The sequence below is a fragment of the Pogona vitticeps genome, chromosome 1 (genome assembly GCF_051106095.1).
Source record: "Pogona vitticeps strain Pit_001003342236 chromosome 1, PviZW2.1, whole genome shotgun sequence".
Classification (NCBI taxonomy): domain Eukaryota; kingdom Metazoa; phylum Chordata; class Lepidosauria; order Squamata; family Agamidae; genus Pogona; species Pogona vitticeps.
Genome location: NC_135783.1, coordinates 72,954,947 through 72,977,287, shown reverse-complemented (window position 1 = coordinate 72,977,287; position 22,341 = coordinate 72,954,947). Strand labels below are relative to the sequence as shown.

The following is a 22,341-nucleotide window of genomic DNA, read 5'->3' as shown; positions in this document are numbered from 1 at the left end:
AAGTGCTTTGTTTTCTTGTTCTAAATCCTGCTCCTTTATGTTTATTCCAGCTTTCATTTGGGAGCATGCTACACAACTGACATTTGGTAAGAAGATACAGGAGGTTGTAAAGACTACTTTTTTGGAACATGGTATCCAGAATTTCCCAGTCATCATGGCCAATCCTCCCATTCTATTTAACACACACATGAAACCATTCAGAGATTTAGAGGCACTACTCATAATGTGCTAGACAACAAGTTCCAGAACTACATCATCTTAAGCCAATCCTTATTCACAAAGAAGGAAGCTAGTAGTGGTTGTGGGTCAAGTTGTTACTCCAGTTCAGATAGATCAGCCACCAGGGAAGAGACAGAGACAAGATCATTAGCAGTCCATTCATCAAAGGTTCCAGGGATCTTAGCAGGCAGGACAGAATTACAGGCAAGAACTGAACGTCCACCAAAAAGCTCTGCTGTCAGCACTCACAGAATTTATACCTCCCAGACAGACTCGCCCTGTCTGGTCCATCTACTTTCAATTAGCATTCAGAAAGCCTTGTAGTGCTGGAGGTGCTTCTTTTCTAGCCTTTTAATCTGTGTCTCTTCCTGGGACAAACAGGTCTCACATCTACTGCATTCTTTTCATCCTCTGATACTTTTTATTTATTTATTTATTTATTTATTTATTTATTTTATTTTATTTTATTTATTTATTTATTTATTTTATTTTATTTATTTATTTATTTATTTATTTATTTATTTTATATCCCGCCTATCTAGTCGATTAAGACCACTCTAGGCGGCTTACAACAAAGAATACACAATATATATAAATACGATTTTTACATAACGGGAAACTTTCAACATGATGGGACAGACAATAGAGGAGAGGAAAGAAAGGGGAGATCAGGAATTGGCTGGGGGGAAGGCCTGCCGCAACATCCATGTTTTTAGTTGGATTTTAAAAATACCCAGCAAGGGAGCCGCATGAATATCAGGGGTTAGATTATTCCAGAGGCGAGGAGCCACCGCCGAGAAGGCCCGATTTCTTGTCTTTTCCTTCCGGGCCTCCCTCGGCGTTAGGCTCCTCAGCCTCACCTCCTGGCTCGTGCAAGTGACACGGCTAGATCTTGGTGGGAGGAGGCGTTCCACCAAGTATCGAGGCCCTAAACTGTTTAGGGCTTTATACGTAAGCATCAACACTTTGAAGTCGATGCGGAACCGGATGGGCAGCCAATGCAATGCAGCCAGGGTGGGTGAGATGTGTTGGTATTTTTTCCACTCCACTAAGAAGTCTGGCCGCTGCATTCTGCACCACCTGAAGCTTCCACAACAGCCTCAAAGGCAGCCCCACGTACAGCGCATTACAGTGGTCTAATCTTGAGATTACGAGTGCATGCACCAAGGTAGTAAGCGCCCCAACATCGAGATAGGATCGCAGTTGGGCTGTCCACCTAAGATGATAAAAGGTAGTTCGGACAACTGACGCCACCTGTGTTTCCATAGTGAGCGCCGGGTCCAGATGGATCCCCAAGCTGCCGACCCCATCCTTGGCAGGAAGAGTCACCCCCCCGAAAGAGAGGGAGTTTCCCAGACCCCCACTGTAGGGGCACCCACCCTCAGTACCTCCGTCTTGTCCGGGTTCAGCCTCAGCCCCTTCTCCTGCATCCATTGCAGTACGGTCCCCACGCAGCGCTGGAGGGACAGAACGGCATCTCCTGCGGTAGATGGGAAGGAGATGTAGAGCTGAGTATCATCAGCGTAATGATGACACAGGGATCCACACCCCCTGATGACCCCACCCAGCGACCTCATATAGATGTTAAACAGCATTGGGGAGATAATCGACCCCTGTGGAACCCCGCAACTGAGACTCCACGGGGCCAAGACGCTCTTCCCAAGCTGTACTCTCTGGGGGCGGTCCTCCAAGAAGGAACGGAGCCAGGCCAGTGCAAGGCCACCGATTCCCAACTCAGAGAGCCTCCCCAGGAGGATACCATGGTCAATGGTATCAAAGGCCGCTGAGATGTCGAGGAGGACCAGCAAGGACACTTTTCCCCTGTCGGCCTCCCTCAATAGGTCATCGCACAGGGCGACCAATGCTGTTTCTGTACCATGGCGCGGCCTGAAGCCCGACGGAAATGGATCCAGGGCATCTGTTTCATCCAGGTGCACCTGGAGCTGGTCGGCCACCACCCTCTCAACCACCTTGCTTAGGAAAGAAACCTCCCTTGTTGACTGTACTGTTTCTAGAACAACACTGATCATTGGAGCATTGTTTTCTCCATTCCACACAGACCCCCAGCTGTATGAGGGCTTCTTCCTCTTATAAAGCTGACTTGGCAAGGTGAGGCATGACCCTATTTGACACTGGCTGTGCTTGTTCCTGGAAGGCCATGTTCGGAAGGTGATGCTGGGATATTCCTGTTCAACATATGCCATTAGCCCGTGGCATCCCTCAAGATTGCTTCTTACCCCACATACAACTTAAGATAAATATTAAATCACAAAAAGAAGCAATTAATAGTTTTGATTTTAATGCCACTGGTTTTCTGATCATACTCAATTCTATATTTTGTATCCAAATACAAGGAAGCTTTTGAACCAGTGTGTGATGTTAGTAATTGCCTGGATAAGATTAAATGAATTGCAATTTAACTGAAGAAAACAGAGGCACTCCTAATTAAAAAGAAGATTCCTTAGGAAATCAACCTGTGCTATGTGAGATTACACAACCCTTGAAGGCTATAAATATATTTCTGTGGCTATGTATCTGCATAGTTAAAATTAGGGCATGAACTGCAATCATTCCTGGAGATGTCCAATCAGATCACAATGACATGTGTCATTGTCACTATGACAGTAACTATGCCAATTAATAGGGTTGTGTTTTTTTCCAACCTGTCTTGTTCTCTTGTACATTAGAATTTGCCTACTGAGGTCCATTTGTGTCAGGGTCGCCCTTCCTCTTTTTCATTCTGCTTTTCCTAGCATCATTGTCTTTTCCAGTGAGTCTTTTTTCAAGATATGTCCAAAGCACAATAGTCTCAGTTCAGCCATTATAACTTCTGATCAAAGTTCAGACTCCATTCACTCCATAACCCACTTGTCTTTCTAGATGGGCATTTTATATATAAAGCTTTCCTCCAATACCTATATTTCAAATTAATATAGTTTTTTCCCCTGGCAGAATATCATATTATGCATGATCTTTGCCTAGGTCTCCAGTGACACATCCCTATGCTTTAAGATACTGTCTAGTTTCTACCCTTCCAAGTCTCAGTCTTCTCCTGATTTCTTGTCTTGGTCCCAATTTGGATTGCTGATGGAACCCAGCTACAGAACATCTTTCAATTTCTTTCACTGTCTCCATTAAAGATATGTAGTTCTTCTGTTACTTTTTTCCATTTGTGCATTTATATTTTGTTTAAAGAGGAAACAACACAGATGTAAAGAATCCTCGTCAGTGTTACAAAGCTTTCTGTTTAGTACCCTAACATTTCTTTTATGTTCAGAAGTCCCAAATGTATTTTTTTTAATTAGATAAGCTTTACTACCTAGCTGTTCCCGTCCTGTTCTTTCCAGAATATTTTTCCCTTTGGGGTGTTTGATTTAAATTATGGAATGGTTTCAGATTTTGGAGCAGAATTTGGGTCAGTGCTTTGTGAAGAGATGTTTAAAAAACAGCTCCTAAAATTGTAAATGGTTACTTCCTGTTATCTCACTCATGGGACTTTTCAAAATAACAGCAAATGAAAATGGGTAAGATGCTACCCCAGTCCATCATGGGACCAAAAATATATCCACCTAATGGCAGGGTTTACAACTCAGAATATATGAGATCAAAGTTCCCTGATTACCATAAACCTTGCCATTTTCTAACTTGGAAATTAGCATCCTTTCCTTTTGTCATATGACGACAAGTTCTACACCCACATTCACTCATATGTTCAGATACACTACTAGTGAGCATTTGACAAGGATTAGTTACCTCAGCCAGACATCCTGGAGAATGAAGTCAAGTGGGCCTTAGAAAGCTTGTCTAACAACAAGGCCAATGGAGGTGATGGCATTCCAGTGGAACTATTTAAAATCTTAAAAGATGACGCTGTTAAGGTGCTACATTCAATATGCCAGCAAGTTTGGAAAACTCAACAGTGGCCAGAGGACTGGAAAAAATCAGTCTACATCACAATCCCAAAGAAGGGCAGTGCCAAAGAATGCTCCAACTACCGTACAATTGCACTCATTTCACACGCTAGCAAGGTTATGCTCAAAATCCTCCAAGGTAGGCTTCAGCAGTATGTGGACCAAGAACTCTCAGAAGTACAAGCGGGATTTCGAAGGGGCAGAGGAACTAGAGACCAAATTGCTAACATGTGCTGGATTATGGAGAAAGCCAGAGAGTTCCAGAAAAACATCTACTTCTGCTTCATTGACTATGCAAAAGCCTTTGACTGTGTGGACCACAGCAAACTATGGCAAGTTCTTAAAGAAATGGGAGTGCCTGAACACCTTATCTACCTCCTGAGAAACCTATACTGTATGTGGGACAGGAAGCAACAGTTAAAACTGGATATGGAACAACTGATTGGTTAAAATTGGGAAAGGAGTACGACAAGGCTGTATATTGTCCCCCTGCTTATTTAACTTATATGCAGAATACATCATGCGAAAGGCCAGACTGGAGAAATCCCAAGCCGGAATTAAGATTGCCGGAAGAAATATCAACAACCTCAGATATGCAGATGATACCACTCTGATGGCAGAAAGTGAGGAGGAATTAAGGAACCTTGTAATGAGGGTGAAGGAGGAGAGTGCAAAAAATGGTCTGAAGCTCAACATCAAAAAAACTAAGATCATGGCCAGTGGTCTCATCACCTCCTGGCAAACAGAAGGGGAAGATATGGAGGCAGTGACAGATTTTACTTTCTTGGGCTTCATGATCACTGCAGATGGAGACAGCAGCCCCAAAATTAAGATGCCTGCTTCTTGGGAGGAAAGCGATGACAAACCTCAACAGCATCTTAAAAAGCAGAGACATCACCTTGCCAACAAGGGTTCTGCATAGTCAAAGCTATGTTTTTTCCTGTAGTGATGTATGGAAGTGAGAGCTGGACCATAAACAAAGCAGACCGCCAAAGAATTGATGCTTTTGAATTGTGGTGCTGGAGGAGACTCCTGAGAATCCCCTGGACTGCAAGGAGAACAAACCTATCAATTCTAAAGGAAATCAAGCCTGAGTGCTCACTGGAAGGACAGATCCTGAAGCTGAGGCTCCAATACTTTGGCCATCTCATGAGAAGAGAAGACTCCCTGGAAAAGACCCTGATGTTAGGAAAGTGTGAAGGCAGAAGGAGAAGGGGACAACAGAGGACAAGATGGTTGGACAGTGCCATCGAAGCCACCAACATGAATTTGACCCATCTCTGGGAGGCAGTGGAAGGAGGGCCTGGCATGCTCTGGTCCATGGGGTCACGAAGAGTCGGACACGACTAAACGACTAAACAACAACAATAGTTACCTCATGACAATCTTCAAGCAAAGAATTTAAAGTTAGGGGTGGGTGTGGTTTTTTAAACTATTTATGCTATTATTTGTATTAGATCACTAGAGTGGTCTTTTAGGCCAGATGGGCGGGGTATAAATCAAATAAATAAATAAATCAAATAAATCAAATAAATCAAATAAATCAAATAAATAAATAAATAAATAAATAAATAAATAAATAAATAAATAAATAAATAAATAAATAAATAAATAAATAAATAAATGTTCATAGAACATACATGATAAAAATATGGACATCTCCTTCTTCAGTTTTTTTGGTCTTAGAAAAATTCCAACCAAATTCTACAGCCAGTTTCAGACATAGCAGGACCACACTTTAACTAGATTGAGGAGATAAAAGCATCATAAACCTCAAATGCAACAGAACTGAAGGTGTTACTACATTCCTATGGCATGCCACACCGGCCAGGAAGCTGTTTATTATTTTGTTATGTTATACTACAGTTTAATTCAGTGTCCAAATAGATCACACTTACTTCTAAGATATCTTGTTTGTCTGCCACCATGCACATCAAATAGCTCAATCCTCAACTTTTATTCTCTCCTTGGCCCATCGACATTTAGACTATTATCCCCTTGTTCTTATTAAACACTATCACGGAGCTGCTCTAACAGTCCTTCAGAAGAAAGAATAATAGCTATTCTGCATAGATCAGTGTCTCATCTAGCTCAGCCTCCTCTCTCTGACACTGGCTAAAGAGAAACCCCGGAAGCTTATAAATCCAAGAGGAAATATTCCTACTGTTTGCCCAAAGCATCTCCTGGGCAATAGTGGTCAGAAACAACACAGTTACTATTCTTTTTCTTATTGCACCTGCCTTGCTTGTTAAGATTAATGGTGGGGTGGAAAATGATCAACAGCCTTTTGTTTACAAGAAATGGGGATGTGTTGATATTTTGTAAAGTGTATTCAATAATAAGTCATATTCAGTGCATGGAACGTCTTGCATAAGTAGCACATTTCCTAAGAGGAGCAAAGCTACCTCAGGTGCAGTGCTGTGGAGAGATATTGTGAGAGAAAGAGAGAGGTGGGGGAAGGGGTCCAAGTGCCACAGGACATCTGATACTTGCTCCTGCTCAGGTTCTCTCGCTTAAGGAAGGCAAGAAGCTACATGATGGCCAACGGTACTGTCCCTAGGTGGTGATATTCCTGCTAGGGATACTTAAAATGTTCTACTTAAAAACATGCCAAGGCACTAACTAAGAAGAGATTGCCACTGCACCCGAGGTTCTTCCTGTTGTCCACCAAGCCCAGAGAGCAGAAATTAGATCCTGATGACTGAGAATTCAAGTGTTGTGAAGGGAAGGAAGCCACAATTTCATTCCCTTTATTTTTGCCAAAAACCTGAAATTCGTGAAGGAATGGATAAAAATTACAGAAATGAAAGAAAGAAAGAAAGAAAGAAAGAAAGAAAGAAAGAAAGAAAGAAAGAAAGAAAGAAAGAAAGAAAGAAAGAAAGAAAGAAAGAAAGGTGTGTGTGTTTAGAAATGACCTAATGTTTTTGAACTCTCTGGTAAAACAACTGGTTGAAAAGATTCTTAGGAAATTCAGATGTACCATCTTGCACCTCGGGACTAGCAAAGCTGGAGTCCCTTGCCAAAATCGCCACTTTTTCATAGCAGTAATTGGAACTGCCAAGTTCCCCAGCTTCCCTTCAGGAAGGAGCCCATAAGAAAGATTTATTTGAAAGCTTCAGTCTATTTTCTAGATATCCTTTGCCTACTAACTGCAGCCATCTTTTTTTCTGTTTTTGTGTGTTAAATTAAGGGAAGATTAATTCAATTTTTAAAGAAGATAGTGTACAGAACTCAACCTTTTCATTAGTGATCCAATGGAGAAACCAGTTAAAGTCAAATTAATAGTTACCTAGTTGATGTAAACATGTTTTCTTCATTTTTCCAGTCCTGTTTGGCCAATAAGAGTTCATGTTGTCTTTTACATGGTGACCTTGGTAGCCATTCAATTAAGGCCACTCCAGAATGAATTCATAAAGGGCTACAGGTAGTGTTCTTTTATAATGATTATGTTCCCCTTTTCATAGGATACGATCAGTTGGGGAAGCTGGGTCACACTGAATTGTGTTGGAAAGGTTTGTTTCACTGGATAAGACCATTTAAAGCAACCCTTCTGCCCAAATATGATCTAGTCCTCATGACACCAGCCCAACTCCAAAAGAAAAAAAATATCCTTGCCACTAGACTAGAAATAATAGGCTCGGGTATGGAGCATGATCAGGCTGGTTCATGATGACATGTAGAACATGTAGCCACCAGAAAATAGCTCAAATTGGATTGGATCACAAGTGGTTCAAAATGTAAGCTGTATCACTGTCTGATCCATCCTTACTCTCTAATCCCATTCATCATTCTTGCCTTCTCAGATCATCTGAAAGAGTTTGCCCAGGCACAGACTGTCAACTGATATCTCTTATGCAACCAACTAGGCACCTAGCAACTTCTTGAGTGGGAGATGAAAGGAGTCTGGGCAAGATGCATCAGATGCTGAGTCCTAAATGAGTATGTGTGCACTAGAGATATCCTTCCTAATCCCCACAGGCGGAAAGTTTTCCCCTTTTCCCTTGTGACCCATCACAAGGGTTAGATTCCTGTGTGCTGTGTATGATGCAACAAACCACTTACTAATACTCTTCCTCCTCCCTCATCTGAGCTTTAGAATTTGAACCTGCATAACTTCAGCCTCTGATCTGGAACCAAATTCTGCCCACTATACATGGAAATGTCTCATAGGCACAGTCTGGTTTCAAGAAATCTCACAGCCTCCACTCTCACAACAAGAGTAAAACTTGAGTTAACTTTCTGCACCTTTAACAAATGTTGGTTCATAGAATTATATTTTGGTGTACAGCATATTTTTCATGTGTTCAATAAAACAGTTCCTCAGAAATAATGGAAAGTATATAAGGCTCTTTGTGTAGATCTGATTAAAGAGTAGTAAAACTGGCTTCAAGTTAAACAATCAGGCTTTATTACAGGAATTCTGTTGTGGAAGGTTGCTATGCAACTTGCTATAAGTAAGGGGACAGATATGTGAAGAGAAGGATGAAAAGCGGCAGAGGAAATAAATTCATAAGAACATTAGTTTAGTATGTCACAAGGAGGTAGGATAGACAAAGAAGAGTGAGGAGCTCAAGTTACTCTAGCAACTCCAAATCCACAAGCACATAGTGCTTTTGTGTGAATGTGTTGTCGAAGCATTCATAGCTTCCAACAACAAAAAAAAGCTCTCTGTTTAGCACCTAGAACTTAGAAGGTTTAACATTCCCTTGTGCAAGAGTATTGTTAGGATAGAAACAAACATTACAGATACTGTAATCTGTTATTAGAAAAGCGAATTTCTCTATGGTTGAAAGTGTCCCTGTTTTTCTCATTTCACATAATTGATGTATTAACTTTTTAGTTCTGTGATTGTATGCCATGACCTAAGCATGGGATTCCTTTGAAATCTAATTCCTCAAATATGAAAGTCTACCAGAGTCATGTCTTCCCAAAACTAACATGCATTCATCTCTAATCATAGGCCATCTATAACAACTGTTCCTGTCCTCTGAAGATGAGAGTTCTTACATTTGTCTTCAGACACACCTGGTGATAGGGGGAAGTAAGTGCTGGGAAGAATGGATGGAAATTTTTCAAAATCCCTGGATACTGGCTCATGATCCACATGTTTCTGATTTTTGTGTGTATGAGGGAGATAATTTTTCAGAGCTCACCCATCTGTCTGCCTATCTAAATTATTTGTTCACTAATTCTAAAGCTTGTTCCTTTATTTACCATATGTTACACATAGTGTGAAATTAGCCCCAAAGAAGCTCTACAATGTATTCACAAAGGCTTTCACAGCCGGGATCTAATGGTTGTTGTGGGTTTTTCAGGCTCTTTGGCCGTGTTCTGAAGGTTGTTCTTCCTAACATTTCGCCAGTCTCTGTGGCCGGCATCTTCAGAGGACAGCAAAGTTTTGATGCTGGCTGTATAAAACCTCTTTACTCTGTGTAGGTTCTCAGCTCAGTTTTTCCATAGATTGTCTCTATGGAAAAGATAGATGTCAATGCCCTTGTGACATCTGTCCTGCAGCTTAAGTCCCTGCATAGAACATTTTCACAGTGGCATCAGAAGTAAGGATTATTTAATGAAGTCCTGTTTTCTTCTGAAATTTCTTTCCTATTCTTCAGCCAAACAGTATATGTTTTTTAAAAATAATTAGCTTATACCTCAGTTATTGCTTAACAAAAAAGCTAGCAGAAAATCTCATAATACATTGTATCAAGCAAACAACAGTTTGCCATTTTCTTTTCCCCAAAGCAGATTACCACAGATTGCCTGTGCCTCTTATTTTAAACCATTATATCAGTTTTTAGGAGCAATTTAAATGTACATTAATATTAAAACTAAAAATGACTTTGAAGAGGCAAGAGAAGGGTTTCTAAAACATGAAAATTCAGATAGGAAGAGTTCTTAGTTGCTGACTGTAAACATTATTATTAACTTTCTACATTTCTTCAGTTTTTGACAAATGTTGACAGTGTTTTTTTGATATCAGGAATAGATATGATAACTAGGTTTTTATTTTCAGAATGCTGAGGAAATTTACTGCATGCTACACTTGCAAGATATTAGAAAACAGAATATTATTTATGAAGATGTTTAGTTCCAGTTAAGACTTATTTAACATTTTTACATGGAAATAATATCATCTCACAGTAAGAAGGAATCTTGAGTCTTTTACTAAGAATTATTAACATGCATTCATATTACTCAAGTGTTTTAGATTCAACATCAGTCAATCTGATCAGTCAATCATGAATCATAGATGTTCAGTGATTCTATTTTCAGCAGCACGCTGGCGTATTTGTAAGGTGCAAACATAATTGCTATTCTGTCATTGTGTTAATCATAATTTACAGATCTAAAATGCAAAACAAAACAAAAAGTGCACACCTAGTAATATTTAGGTTGCTGTATTGAGGACAATCCTGTGGATGCATATGTATGAGGGGGTGCTGATAAGTATTGAGCCTTTCCCAGAAAAAAATTGAGCTAGGAAGCTGTAACTGCCACACTATTCTACACATTCCCCCAGGAAATCAATGCACTTGCGACATCTGTCTTGTAGATTAAGTCCCTGCAAATAAAATTCTTCCAACTGCTGGTGTAACCACTCCCAACTCCAGAACACTCCCAAATTGTTGTCCCTTTCGGTGTTTTTTGAGTTTGGGGAACAGATTAGTCAGAAGGAGCCAGGCCAGGAGAATAGGGTGGATGGGGCATCACTTGAAAGCCTAAGGACAGTTTTGCCATTGTTTCACCTGCAGTGTGTGACGAGGTGTTTTTATGCAAGAGGATGACACCTTTGGAGAGCTTTCCTCGACATTTTTCTTTGATGTTTTGCCTCAACTTCATCAATAAAGCACAACAATATTTTGCATTGATGGTTGAGCCCTGTTGGAGGTAGTCCACCCGCAGAACTCCCTTCTTATCCAATAAAGCTCTTGCCATTTGCTTGTGCACCAATCTCTGCACTCAGAACTTCTTTGGCCTGCGGGAACCACTGTGCCTCCATTCCTTAGACCAGAGGTCATCAACTCCCGGTCCGTGGCCCAGTGCCGGTCCGTGGCCTGAACCAGGCTGGGACACAAAGACAGACCTTGTGCCCCACCGCATGCACTCCCCTTCCCATAGCTGCTTTGCGCATGTGCCAGCACCGGCGTGAGCACTTCCCCACCCGTTCACGCATGTGCCCAAGTGCCTGAGCACCCGCACGAAGGGGTGGATGGGCATGTGCGTGGGCAGGCAGGTGCCCCTGTGCCTGTGCAAAGGGATGGGGGAGCATTCACACTGGCGCTGGTGGGTTGGCGCTCCCCCACCGCTTCATGCATATGCCCGAGTGCTTGAGAACACCTGCGCACACCTGCGCCCCCCGCCTTCCTCGGAGGCTCAGCCAGTCTGTGATCCCAAAAAGATTGGGGACCACTGCTTTAGACTGTTCCTTTGTCTCAGGATCATAACAGTAGATCCATGTCTCATCACCAGTTACCAGTTTGCCCAGGAAACCTGACTCATTTCTTGCAAAATGTTCCAAAACAACAACCGATGACTCCACACGTGTCCTCTTTTGTTCGGTTGTAAAAGTTTGGGGATCCACTTTGCTGTCAGTTTTCTCATTTCCAAGTCGTTGTGGATAATAGCAGCAACTCTTAAGTCCCTGCAAATAAAATTCTTCCGACTGCTGGTGTAACCACTTATTTGCAGCATTAGTTGCTTCCAGAACACTCCCAAATCGCTGTCCATTTAGGTGTTTTTTGAGTTTGGAGAACAGATAATAGTCAGAAGGAGCCAGGTCGGGAGAATAAGGTGTATGGGGCAGTTTTGTCTTTGTTTCACCTGCAGTGTGTGACGAGGCATTGTCATGCAACAGGATGACACCTTTGGAGAGCTGATATTCCACGGTCCTTCATTAAAAACATGAATGGATTTTTAGAATGCCCATTTTATCCTAGATAAAACTATTCAAGAAATAAATATGGTCCTCTTATCCAATTATTATGTATCAATTCAAAATAAAATATGCTTTTAAAAATATATTCATGTCTTAATTTTTTGAAGAGGTTGAAGTATAGAATGACATTCATGGAGGAGCTTTCCACAACCCAACGAGATTTAAGCATGCTGCATGATAATTCCCATGATGCCCAGCCACTTGTGGCCATTTTGTGAAAAGGATTACAGTGCAAGACACCTTGAGGGCATTGGGTTCCTGAAGGCTGATTTCTGGATTGTTTCCACCTTCTGCCTCTCTGATGACAGAACGCTTTTCAATTCAGCAGCAGTTTTCCATTTGTAGCACAAAATGGAGAATTTCGGGCAATTCCATGTTTCCTTTCAGGCTCCCAAACTGTTACAAAGAGTACCCCAAGAATGGAAGCAAAATCCACAGGATACATTGAAGGAGGCTCAAAGGAGAATGCAAAATAACAGAAACAGAAAATGGCATTTTCCCTTGTTCCATTGCTGGAAGCCTGTATCAAACAGCCACCAACTGGACATGAACTTACACTCATCAGCTGACTCCTCCTGATGTTTTGTGTGGATTTTCTGATTACTTGATCACTGTTTTTTTTTTAAATGCTGTTCTATGCCACATATTTTTCAATACTCCCACATATGATGTTAAAATTATGCTATCATTCATGACACAATTCAAGAGAGAAAAACAATGTATACATTTTATATACTATATTGCTTTTACCTAAAAGTTTTAGGGTGCAGCAATCATAGATACCACCCAAGTATTAATCTATATCTTTGATCTGCCATTAAATTCCTTCTCAGCCTGAGACAACCAACCATCTTTCAATGCCACTTACCTCAAAGGGTTGGTGGGAAACAAAAATGAGATCAACCCATATTTATAAGCATGGATATTTTGGGGCGGGGTAAACTATTTAATATCATACAAATCATACTTAAAAACAAATGTACTGTGCTCACATTGAAATTTAACTGCTGAGTTAATTTCATCTGCTCAGTAGAACACATATATCATTTTATTACTTGATTCTAGTAGATCAGCTGTGTTTCTTAGTCTCTACTGACCTTATTCTGAGCATGGCTCCAGGATAAGTAATCTCAATAGCTATTTATGGCATTTATTAAAGAGGACAGATACTGTATCTGTACACTTAGCTGAATCTTGAAAAGATGAATCATTTCCAGAAATATTTAACAAAGCATTTTCTGATTTGCTTAACAAGCAACAGCAGTTTAAATAAATTGTGGATATTTTTCTCTGCTTTTATGGCAATAAATACAGAGTTTTAGTATTCAGAGTACTTCATATACTATCAGATCAGTAACCCCCAAAATAATATAATCCAGGAAAAATTATCTAGGAGTGGAGGATGAGAGGGAAAGCGGGGGCAAGGGGTGAGAGTGGGAATGGTGTAGGGGCAGATGATTGGAGGAAATAGAAAACAGAAAGGATTTGGAGGGCTGCAAGGAGAAGAGATTGGTTGAGGGATGGAGCAGGAGGGAAGGAAGGAAGGAAGTGGGGGCTGAAAGGGAAGGGAAGACAGGGCTTTGCTGACTGGTGCATCGGAATCAGCTGTCTGGGGCAGCACCGTCTTTTTCGGCAAGCAGAGCACAATGCTTTAACACAGACAGAAGTGTTCACATATGCAGAATCTATTTCAATGAATTGATTCCTTATCCATCTTAAAATAGACCTCTGGTGGAGAAGCAGAAAAAAACTCACTGCTGCTTAAAATAAACCAATCCTGTCACATTACTCTGTGCATGCATGTACTTCATGGGTTCACCAAAATGTAAATTAATTTTTTAAAAAAATCAGAACCCAATTCAATAGTGTTTTTATTGTCAGTAGAACCAAGCCCTTAGATAACCAAGACTTTTGTGAACTATATATTGATTGATAGACAGTTTTATGGGGGATGGCACAAGAGTTAGCCTTGCTTAGCATTCAAATGTTTTCAATTAACAGAGCACAAAAACTACATGTTCATGCCCACATTTAAACAGTATGAAATAAATAGCAATTTAAAACGTCTAATACATGTCCAGCACCAGAAATGTTTTGTATTGTTAGAGTAAGATTGCAGCTGCTGCTACACTCAGTTATTAATTTTCCACATTTTTCCAGTTTTTAATTTCCTTGCAAGTGTCCCTGCAGTTTGCTGTAAATAATAATAATTGTTATTTAACTATGAAGATCAACTACTAAGTGCTTCATGTTCATCAGTTCAAACTCAAATAGTAGCTGAGCCAGGTGCTAATATGACCTTCAATAGGACTGCTATCTCTCAGGGCACCAGGGAATAGGAAACTGCTCAGGAAACTGATATGATTCCTTTGAGTCTTCTGGCACAGAGACACATCTCAGGGCACAGGGTTGGTGCTGGGGGAGTGGGAAGCATGACTTTTGTGTGTGAGGTGGCCTAAGTAGGAATTCCTGAGCAGGAACATGGCCGATGCTGGATCACCCCCAAATGGCCTTTTCTCAGTTTCTTGGCTGCCATGTTAACTTATCATCTAAATTTTCCCTCCCAGATTTTGGGACCATTTACTAATTTCCACAATCAGCAGCCCAGAAGATGTTCCAGTCCCCATCATAAATGTTTCCTAACCTACCCTTATGGCACCTTAAAGACTCTCCCTTGTGACATTCTGGTCTCAGGCTCTGACCTGAAATCTCAGGAAAGGGAGGCAATCCCAACCCTCAACATTAGCTTTTTCTCTCAATTTGACCAGAAGTCAGGAATGTGTGATCCTCAAAATATTGCTGGACAGCAACTCCTCTCAGCTGTAGTCAGCTGAGTAAGTCTGTTAACTGTTCTTTGGCACCAGTATAACTATTTCAATACAAGCTATAATGTTGACTATACTCTGTCTTATAGCCATCTTTCACTCACTATATTTGGGTAGCATTTCTACCTACAGGCATCACTTGCTATCCTGAAGCCCTCAGTAAGAAAGATGGACAGTTGCAGCACTCTACATATAAATATAAATGTTTTGCACATAACCTTTAAAAATGCTGCAGTGAAAATGCTAAACAACCTTTTTCATACAAGTGACATAACATGCCACCTTCTTCCACATAGAAAAACTCATAGTGCAGAAAAACAGCAACATGTGTACACCATCTGTTTTGTCCTTAATTTGTCTCTGGCAGCCACTCAATAATGCTAGTGGCTTTTTTCTCACCCACAATGAGCTTATCTCTGTGTAAAACAATCCCAAGATAGATTCAGCTTTTTCACAGTGTTTTCACATTTGTATCCCAGAACTAAAAGCATAACCTAGGAAGTCCTAATCACTGCAGACATAATGCTGGAGAAGAGAAATCCTGGCATAATCTTCAGGTGGTAAGGAGGGGGGACAATTCCATGAATAAATGTCCTAAAAGCTGTAACTGCTATGCTTTATGCTACACTTTATTTTTCATGTATTTAAAGGAATGGGATTAGATTGCCTCAAACTGAGATAATCACATCTGTTCTTTATTACCAAGATAATAACTGGTCTTAAGGGACAAATTTCTCTGCAGAGAATTTTGTAATGATTTCTGTGATACAGATTTGCATGGTTTCTTAAAGCGCAGGTGTTCTCAAATATTTACTAATACTATCTGAAATAAGTGATGGTGCATTTCTTTATTTAATACACCCTACCCTCTTCTAGATTTATTGCTTCAAACATCTGAGCTCTGTTTCACATGTATCTCAGCATGTCAGACAAAAAGTGCATGTGATAAGAAACCTGCTTCCGTCCCTACCTCTTCTTTCCCACAATTCAGTTCTATTAAGAGTTCTCTGTGCAGAGACAGTAGTCATTTCTGCTTAGAATTCTTACAACAAAGCTCAACTACTTATTTGAAAGTAATGTTGCAGTGTTGATCATGTAGGCCTTCAAACTGTTGGGTGCCCTAGCAATTAGATAAGGTTGAACCATACAGTGGTGCCCCGCATAGCGACGTTAATCCATTCCAGATTAATCGTCGCTATCTGGAAACATTGCAATGCGGGGGGGAAAACCCCATAGAAATGCATTAAACTTCGTTTAATGCGTTCCTATGGGGCGAAAACTCATCGTTATGTGAAGATCCTCCATAGCACCGCCATTTTCACCGCCTCGGTAAGCGAGGAAATCGCGCGAAAATGGTTGCGGCGGCCATTTTGGGCACCCGGTGGCCATTTTGGAACCGCTGATCAGCTGTTCTGCAAACATCCCAATGCGAAGATCGGTAAGCGAAACGCTTATCGATCATCGGAATGCGATGTTTAGACTATTAAAACATCGCAATGCGATCGCATTAGCGATCCCAAAAATAGATCGCTATGCGGATTCGTCATTAAATGGTGTGCTCGTTATGCGAGGCACCACTGTATTCTTAAAGAAATGCAGACTCACAGCCAGGTGCTCCTTGAACTCTAACTTTGTTTCTCTTCTTTAAACACTTCTGAACCCTAAATATTTTATTTCCCCACACATAGCAAAAAGCAAAAGCAAAGCATGCTGCTTATATGCCACCCCATAGCACTTAACAGCACTCTCTGGGAAGTTTACAATTTAATTATGCAGGCTACACATTGCCCCCTCTCCAGCGAGGTGTGTACTCAATTCACCGATCTAGGAAAAATGGAAGGTTATGTGAAAATTGAGCTGGTAGTTACTTTATTAGTTTCTGTCTGAGTAATATGGTGATAATTTCAAGTAAGTTACTTACAAAACACTATAAATAAACTCACATGAGCCTGCACAACTTTGTCATATATGTTTCTTACAAGTAAACCACAGCCTAAATTAAATTTTATTTATCTATTGGTACTTAGAATCCAACCCATATATTCATGCAAGAATAAATTTAATGTGACTTTGTTAAAAATTAGGAATATGCATCTGCTTCAGAGAAAATTGTTCAAACAAGGCAGAGTAGCTGTATGAGTGCATTTCTAAGCCAGTTACAAGGCAGTTTGGGAAAGTCTTAGTTGATTTAGAGCAGAGATCCCCAACCCCCAGTTCGCAGCCCAGTGCCGGTGTGAGGCCCCCAAGCAGGAGGCCTATGTAGGAGTGCCATTGCTCCCGTCGCGGACCCAAAAAGCCCAAACCTCTCCCCCTCCTTCACCACCCCGTCGTGAAGACAAGCAGGTGGACACCCATGAGTTGGGGAAAATGCAGGAAGATAGAGGGCCAAAAGATGTGGGTATCAACACCAGTGACCTGGTACAGACCTTGAAGGGGTTAACCTTGCCATCAGGGCCAGGGAAAGATTTGGCGGGAAAAGGGAAGGAGGAGATAGAGGCGGCAGCCGGGGATATAAAAGGGAAATGCGAGAAGATCCCGAGAGGTTGGGAATGGATCTGGCTACAGGATCCGTGGACCGGAAAATGGGAGCAGATGTGGGTGCCCCATGAGGAGGCTGAGAGACGGAGGCAACAAGGTTTGAAACCCTGTCCCTCTTACTGGGGAGAAACGGAGGCAAAAGAGTGGAGACGCACGTTGAGGGAAGAGAGGGAGGCGGTAGCTAAAGAGATTGAATGAAAGAAAGCATGGCATTTGGCGGAGTTACAGAAGATGGGGGTTTACCGGGACCATGGATGGCAGACCCCGGAGAAGGCTCATCCTTATGGGGGTGGAGCAGCGACGAGGAGACCCTTCCCCTAATCCCTCCAGAAGAAGAAGCTCCAGAAACCCAGATTCCAGTGAAAGATTTACCTGGACCTTGGACTATGGAGGACAGTAACCCCTTTGTAGGAAGTTTATGGACACCCTTGCACCCCAGATTGGGGGAACAAGAGCCTGAGAAAGTTGTTACTCATAATGTTCCCATTGATGTTGATGTTCGAATAAATGCAGAACCAGTTAGAAAGTTTACCACGTCTTGGTCTTTATTGAAAGTGACTGACCCCCTTAATAACAAACCCTCACAGCCGGTCCATGGCCTGAGCCGGACTGGGCCATGGAGACAGATCCCACCCCACCCCACCCACCGCACGCACTCACCCCCGCACAGCTGAATCATGCATGTGCAAGTGCTCCAGAGTGCCTGTGTGAGTGCCACGCTGCTGTTTCCGCATGCACAACCTAAATCAGGTTGGGGACCCCTGATTTAGAGCAGTGGGTCCTGATTTGTACAGTTAATATTGGGAAACAAAATGAAATTGGGTGATATTCACATACTCCTAGTAAAGATCTTCTTCCTTAAGTTTACATCAGTACATTATTTTTGCACAATTTTCTTGTTTCAATATTGTTCAAATTGTGCAACATCCAGCATTTAAATCATTGTCTCAGGAAAGAAATATTTGAAATTGAGCCAACATATCACTACACAACATCACAACCCATGGTGTAATAGTATTTCAGTGAGTCATTTGAAACTTTTCAAAGACCTCCTGCAGCATATATGAGGCTGAACATGTTGCCACAGTTTCCAATTATTGCAAGAGACATAAATATTGATTATAAAGCTGAGGATGTAACTATATTAAGCAACACTCACATGTTTCCGGAAGGGATGCCTGCCAACTAGCTTCTGGTCCAACAAAAGAAACAAATGCCTATAAACTACCAAATACGCAGTCTAGAAGAGTACCATAGTCAATGAGATTGAAAATTATAGACAAACTCATCCAGTTAGGGAGCAGGATTACTCTGCAGGTGATAGCTACTAAGTGTGCAGTCAACATTTGCCCTTTCTGCCATACCAAAGCTGCAAGGGAGTGAGAGCTGATTAGACAGGGATGGCAGAGAATGCCTCCCTAACAAAAGTGTATGATTCCATTATGTCTCAAAGAGGTAGGAGAAAGGTACTCCACAAACTCCACCATGCTGGGTAGTTTCCACCCAATCTCCACTTTTTCATTCTTGGGCAATGTACCTGAGCATGTGTAGTATTTCAGCTATAGGTGCTTCTGAATAAAAAAGACTGTCTATGTTAACTTCAATCTGTTTTCAGTTTTTGTTATGGGCTGGGGATAGATTTGAGCACCATTGCAGATGACCTGGTGGGAACTAGAAAAGAGGCCAAATTTAAACTAAACACATTTTTGATCTGTTGTACTATGGATTAAAATAAGCCATCCAGGCAAAATAGCAAAGATAACTGGATTTTCTTCAAGCTCTAATGTCCAAAATGAACAATCCGCAATGATAGCAGAATATTCAGAAATATAACAGCAAACATGTAAGTGAGTAAGATCTGTTCATTCCCAAGAAACCCATCTGGGATGGCAGAATGAAAAAAAAAATGGATTCAAGTACCTTGCAGACCACAATATACTGTATTGGTAGTGGACTGCTCTGAACAGACAGAGCACACACTGTTCAGACCTGACTGAGCACTTTTGGGTTTATAGGATTTTTGCAATTCTCAAATAACTTATGTTTGACATCTACTACAGACAAACCTCTTAATTCAAGAAGAGCAGAAAGAGTCTGCACTGCAGATTGTCTGCTCATCCATAATGCAGGACCATGATCTAAAAAAAGAACTGTACTCAGCAGAGGTGATTTAAAACAGGGGAAAAATGCCCCCCCCCCGTTTGATCTTACAGCAGCAGTCAGAAACTGTCTGCATCCTTTTTTTTAAAAAGAGGCAAGAACAGGAAATTAGCAAACAAGTTGGAAGGCTGTGGATACACTGAAATGAGGTTCCATGTATTAGTTCATGGCCCTTCTAGCCTCTCATTTATCTAAATGCTCCACACAAGTCTATGTTTTAAAAACTAAATTATAAACAGTTTGAATCAGACATACTATATTCTATAATAGTAAGAGCAACTAGCAAATAAAACCATATTTCATCTCCTCCATATTCATCATATCTATGGTCAGCAATACAACATAAAATAATGACAAAATCAACAAATCTGTTTGGGTTTCTAGAGTCAAAACCAGTGAAATTGTTCAATACATTTGCAAAATTTCACAACAATTTCAAGAAACTCAACAGTTCGTTTTTTTAAAAAAATATCTCTTCGGGAATAGTAGTCACTGCACATGAAAATAAAGGTATGTTTCAAATATTTTCCATTTTTCCTCCGTCCATAAATGTCTTGGGGGCGTGGGGGAGGAAATCATGACTCAAGTCTTGACTAGATTAGGGGCAGGCAATTTTATAACCTCTAGATATTCTGGATTACAATTCACACATTTCTTGACTGGGATTTATGGAAGCTATAATCCAAACCATATAGAAAGCACCAGATCATTTATCCTTGGACTAAACTGGAAGAGCATTTTGGGTATCACACTTTATTCATGCTTTATCAGAGTAGTAGTAAGCCATTAATCCATCGGCTGACTTTGATCCACACAGGTTTCTCCATCTGGCCCATGAGGCCTCAGCTGAGGATCCTCCCCATCTTCAAAAGAGTGGAGCCGGAATTGCCTGGAACCACTACAGAAAACTATATGAAAGACTTGAACGCAGCTGTCCCAAAGTTTTGGCTGAGCTACAATGTCCAAGTGCCTAGAGCAGTTGTTCCCAACATTTTTTTTGAGTCACAACCTCCTTTTATAATAGCCAAGTATTCTGCAACAGCCCCCCCATATTTGCATAAAAAAGCATTTTTAATAGGGTAAAGTTATTCCTTCTCAGAAAGTAGACGCTTCTTTTTTCCCCCTCCCCCTGCCCCCACGGGCTTGCTCCTCATACACTCTAACTTTAATATCCCACTCTGAAAGGTCAAATAAATTCTTAAACAAGAGCTACAACACATAGAAAGGGACCCATGACTCTCCAGAAAACATTTGCAACCCCCTTGGGGGTCATGACCCCTAGGATGGGAAACACTGCTCTAGAGGCAGAAGCTAAGGTGTTTTTACCCTCTGCCTCTTAGTTGAGCTTTAGACCATTCCTCTTCTCGGACTACAGTTCTCAGAAGATCACAGGTATGGATCAGATGCACTGGAAAAGAGATCTAAAAAGAATGTGTGCGCAAATGACTGGTGTGTATATATGATTATTGTTTGTGGAATGATCTTTTCTTCCTAAAAGATAATTAGCATGCTTACAAGATACTGAGTTGAGCCTTCAAAAAAAAAAAAAAAAAAAAACCACAAAAAAAAACGTTTTGTCTCTAATTCCTGTGGTTATATTGTTCTATCATTTCACAGTCTGGGTTGTACAGTTTTACATTCACAACCAAAGAAATTCCTCTAGCAATGAAGAACTAGCACAGAAATGTTAAAAACATATAACACAATGTTTTAAATAAGCCAAACTTGTTGTTTCCCATTAATATGCCTCCAATTACTACTCGTAACTGGGCAAATTGTAGAAAGGAGGGTATAACAGTAAATACACTTCATAACAACCCAAGCAATGCCAGAAATGAGATGTTATTATCATAATATTATTAATAAATTAGAAACTGACAATAAAAGCAGCTTCTTCAGGATTTAAATAAATACAAAACTAATTTCAGGTGGGCTAACCCAAATGTTACTGTGGATTCCTCTACATATTTCAACACAATTGTCACAGAACAAGAAAAAAAGGTCCTGTCCTTATCTGGACTTCAGCAGTATTTGGAGAAGCAAATAAAGCAAATTGTATGAATTCTGACCATCACTTACCTTGGAGTCTCTGCATGACACCAGCAATATCCCGAGGTGTTCTTGCGGCTAGCCTTGAGGAGGCCATTATTGCAGGGTAGCAAGAATTCTTCTGTATATACAATATCCACTTTTAAGGTGCAAAGTTCTGTTTACTTTTTTTTGCAACCCATCATGAGTTATAGCACTAAGTGCTTTAATAAACCCCTGTGGCTTTCCTGCCAATGAAAGTACAGGTCTTTTAAAAACAGCACTCTTGAGGACTGCTCTCTGTCCCAAGAGCTTAAGTGAAGCCTGAAAAAGAGAGAGAAAGGCAAGACTTTAGTGAGTGGAGGGAACCTACAGCCCTCTGATATAAAAGTGCCTCAGAATAATGTCACTAGATCAAGCATATAGTTCAGTTGCCTGGCTATCCTGTGTGACTAATGACCTAATTCTGTGAGCTACTGCATTGGGAAAGTAGTACAAGCACTTTTGTACCAGAATACTAAAACCGGCAGGGTGTTATGGCCAGTGCTGTGTGGGCAAGTGTCATACTTGAGTGTGCGTCATTACACCATTTGCAGAGAACACAATTTTGTATTAATGGAAAAGGAGGTGAGTTCAAACACAGGATGAACACTGTGGAATCAAAGTTTATATACCTTCATGTTTTTTCAATCAGTACACATTGAGCTTCCAATGTGCAAATCTG

At 40.9% G+C, this 22,341-nt stretch overlaps 1 protein-coding gene across 1 annotated transcript in view; it reads right to left on the bottom strand.

Annotated features, from left to right (window-relative positions):
- Positions 1-22,341, bottom strand: part of SYNE1 (spectrin repeat containing nuclear envelope protein 1) — a 350,189-nt gene that overhangs the window by 317,732 nt on the left and 10,116 nt on the right. Inside the window, exon 2 of the mRNA XM_072995212.2 lies at positions 21,669-21,941. Within this exon, the coding sequence (XP_072851313.2) occupies positions 21,669-21,735 (67 nt within the window). The 5' untranslated portion in view covers positions 21,736-21,941. The remainder of the gene's footprint in view (positions 1-21,668; positions 21,942-22,341) is intronic.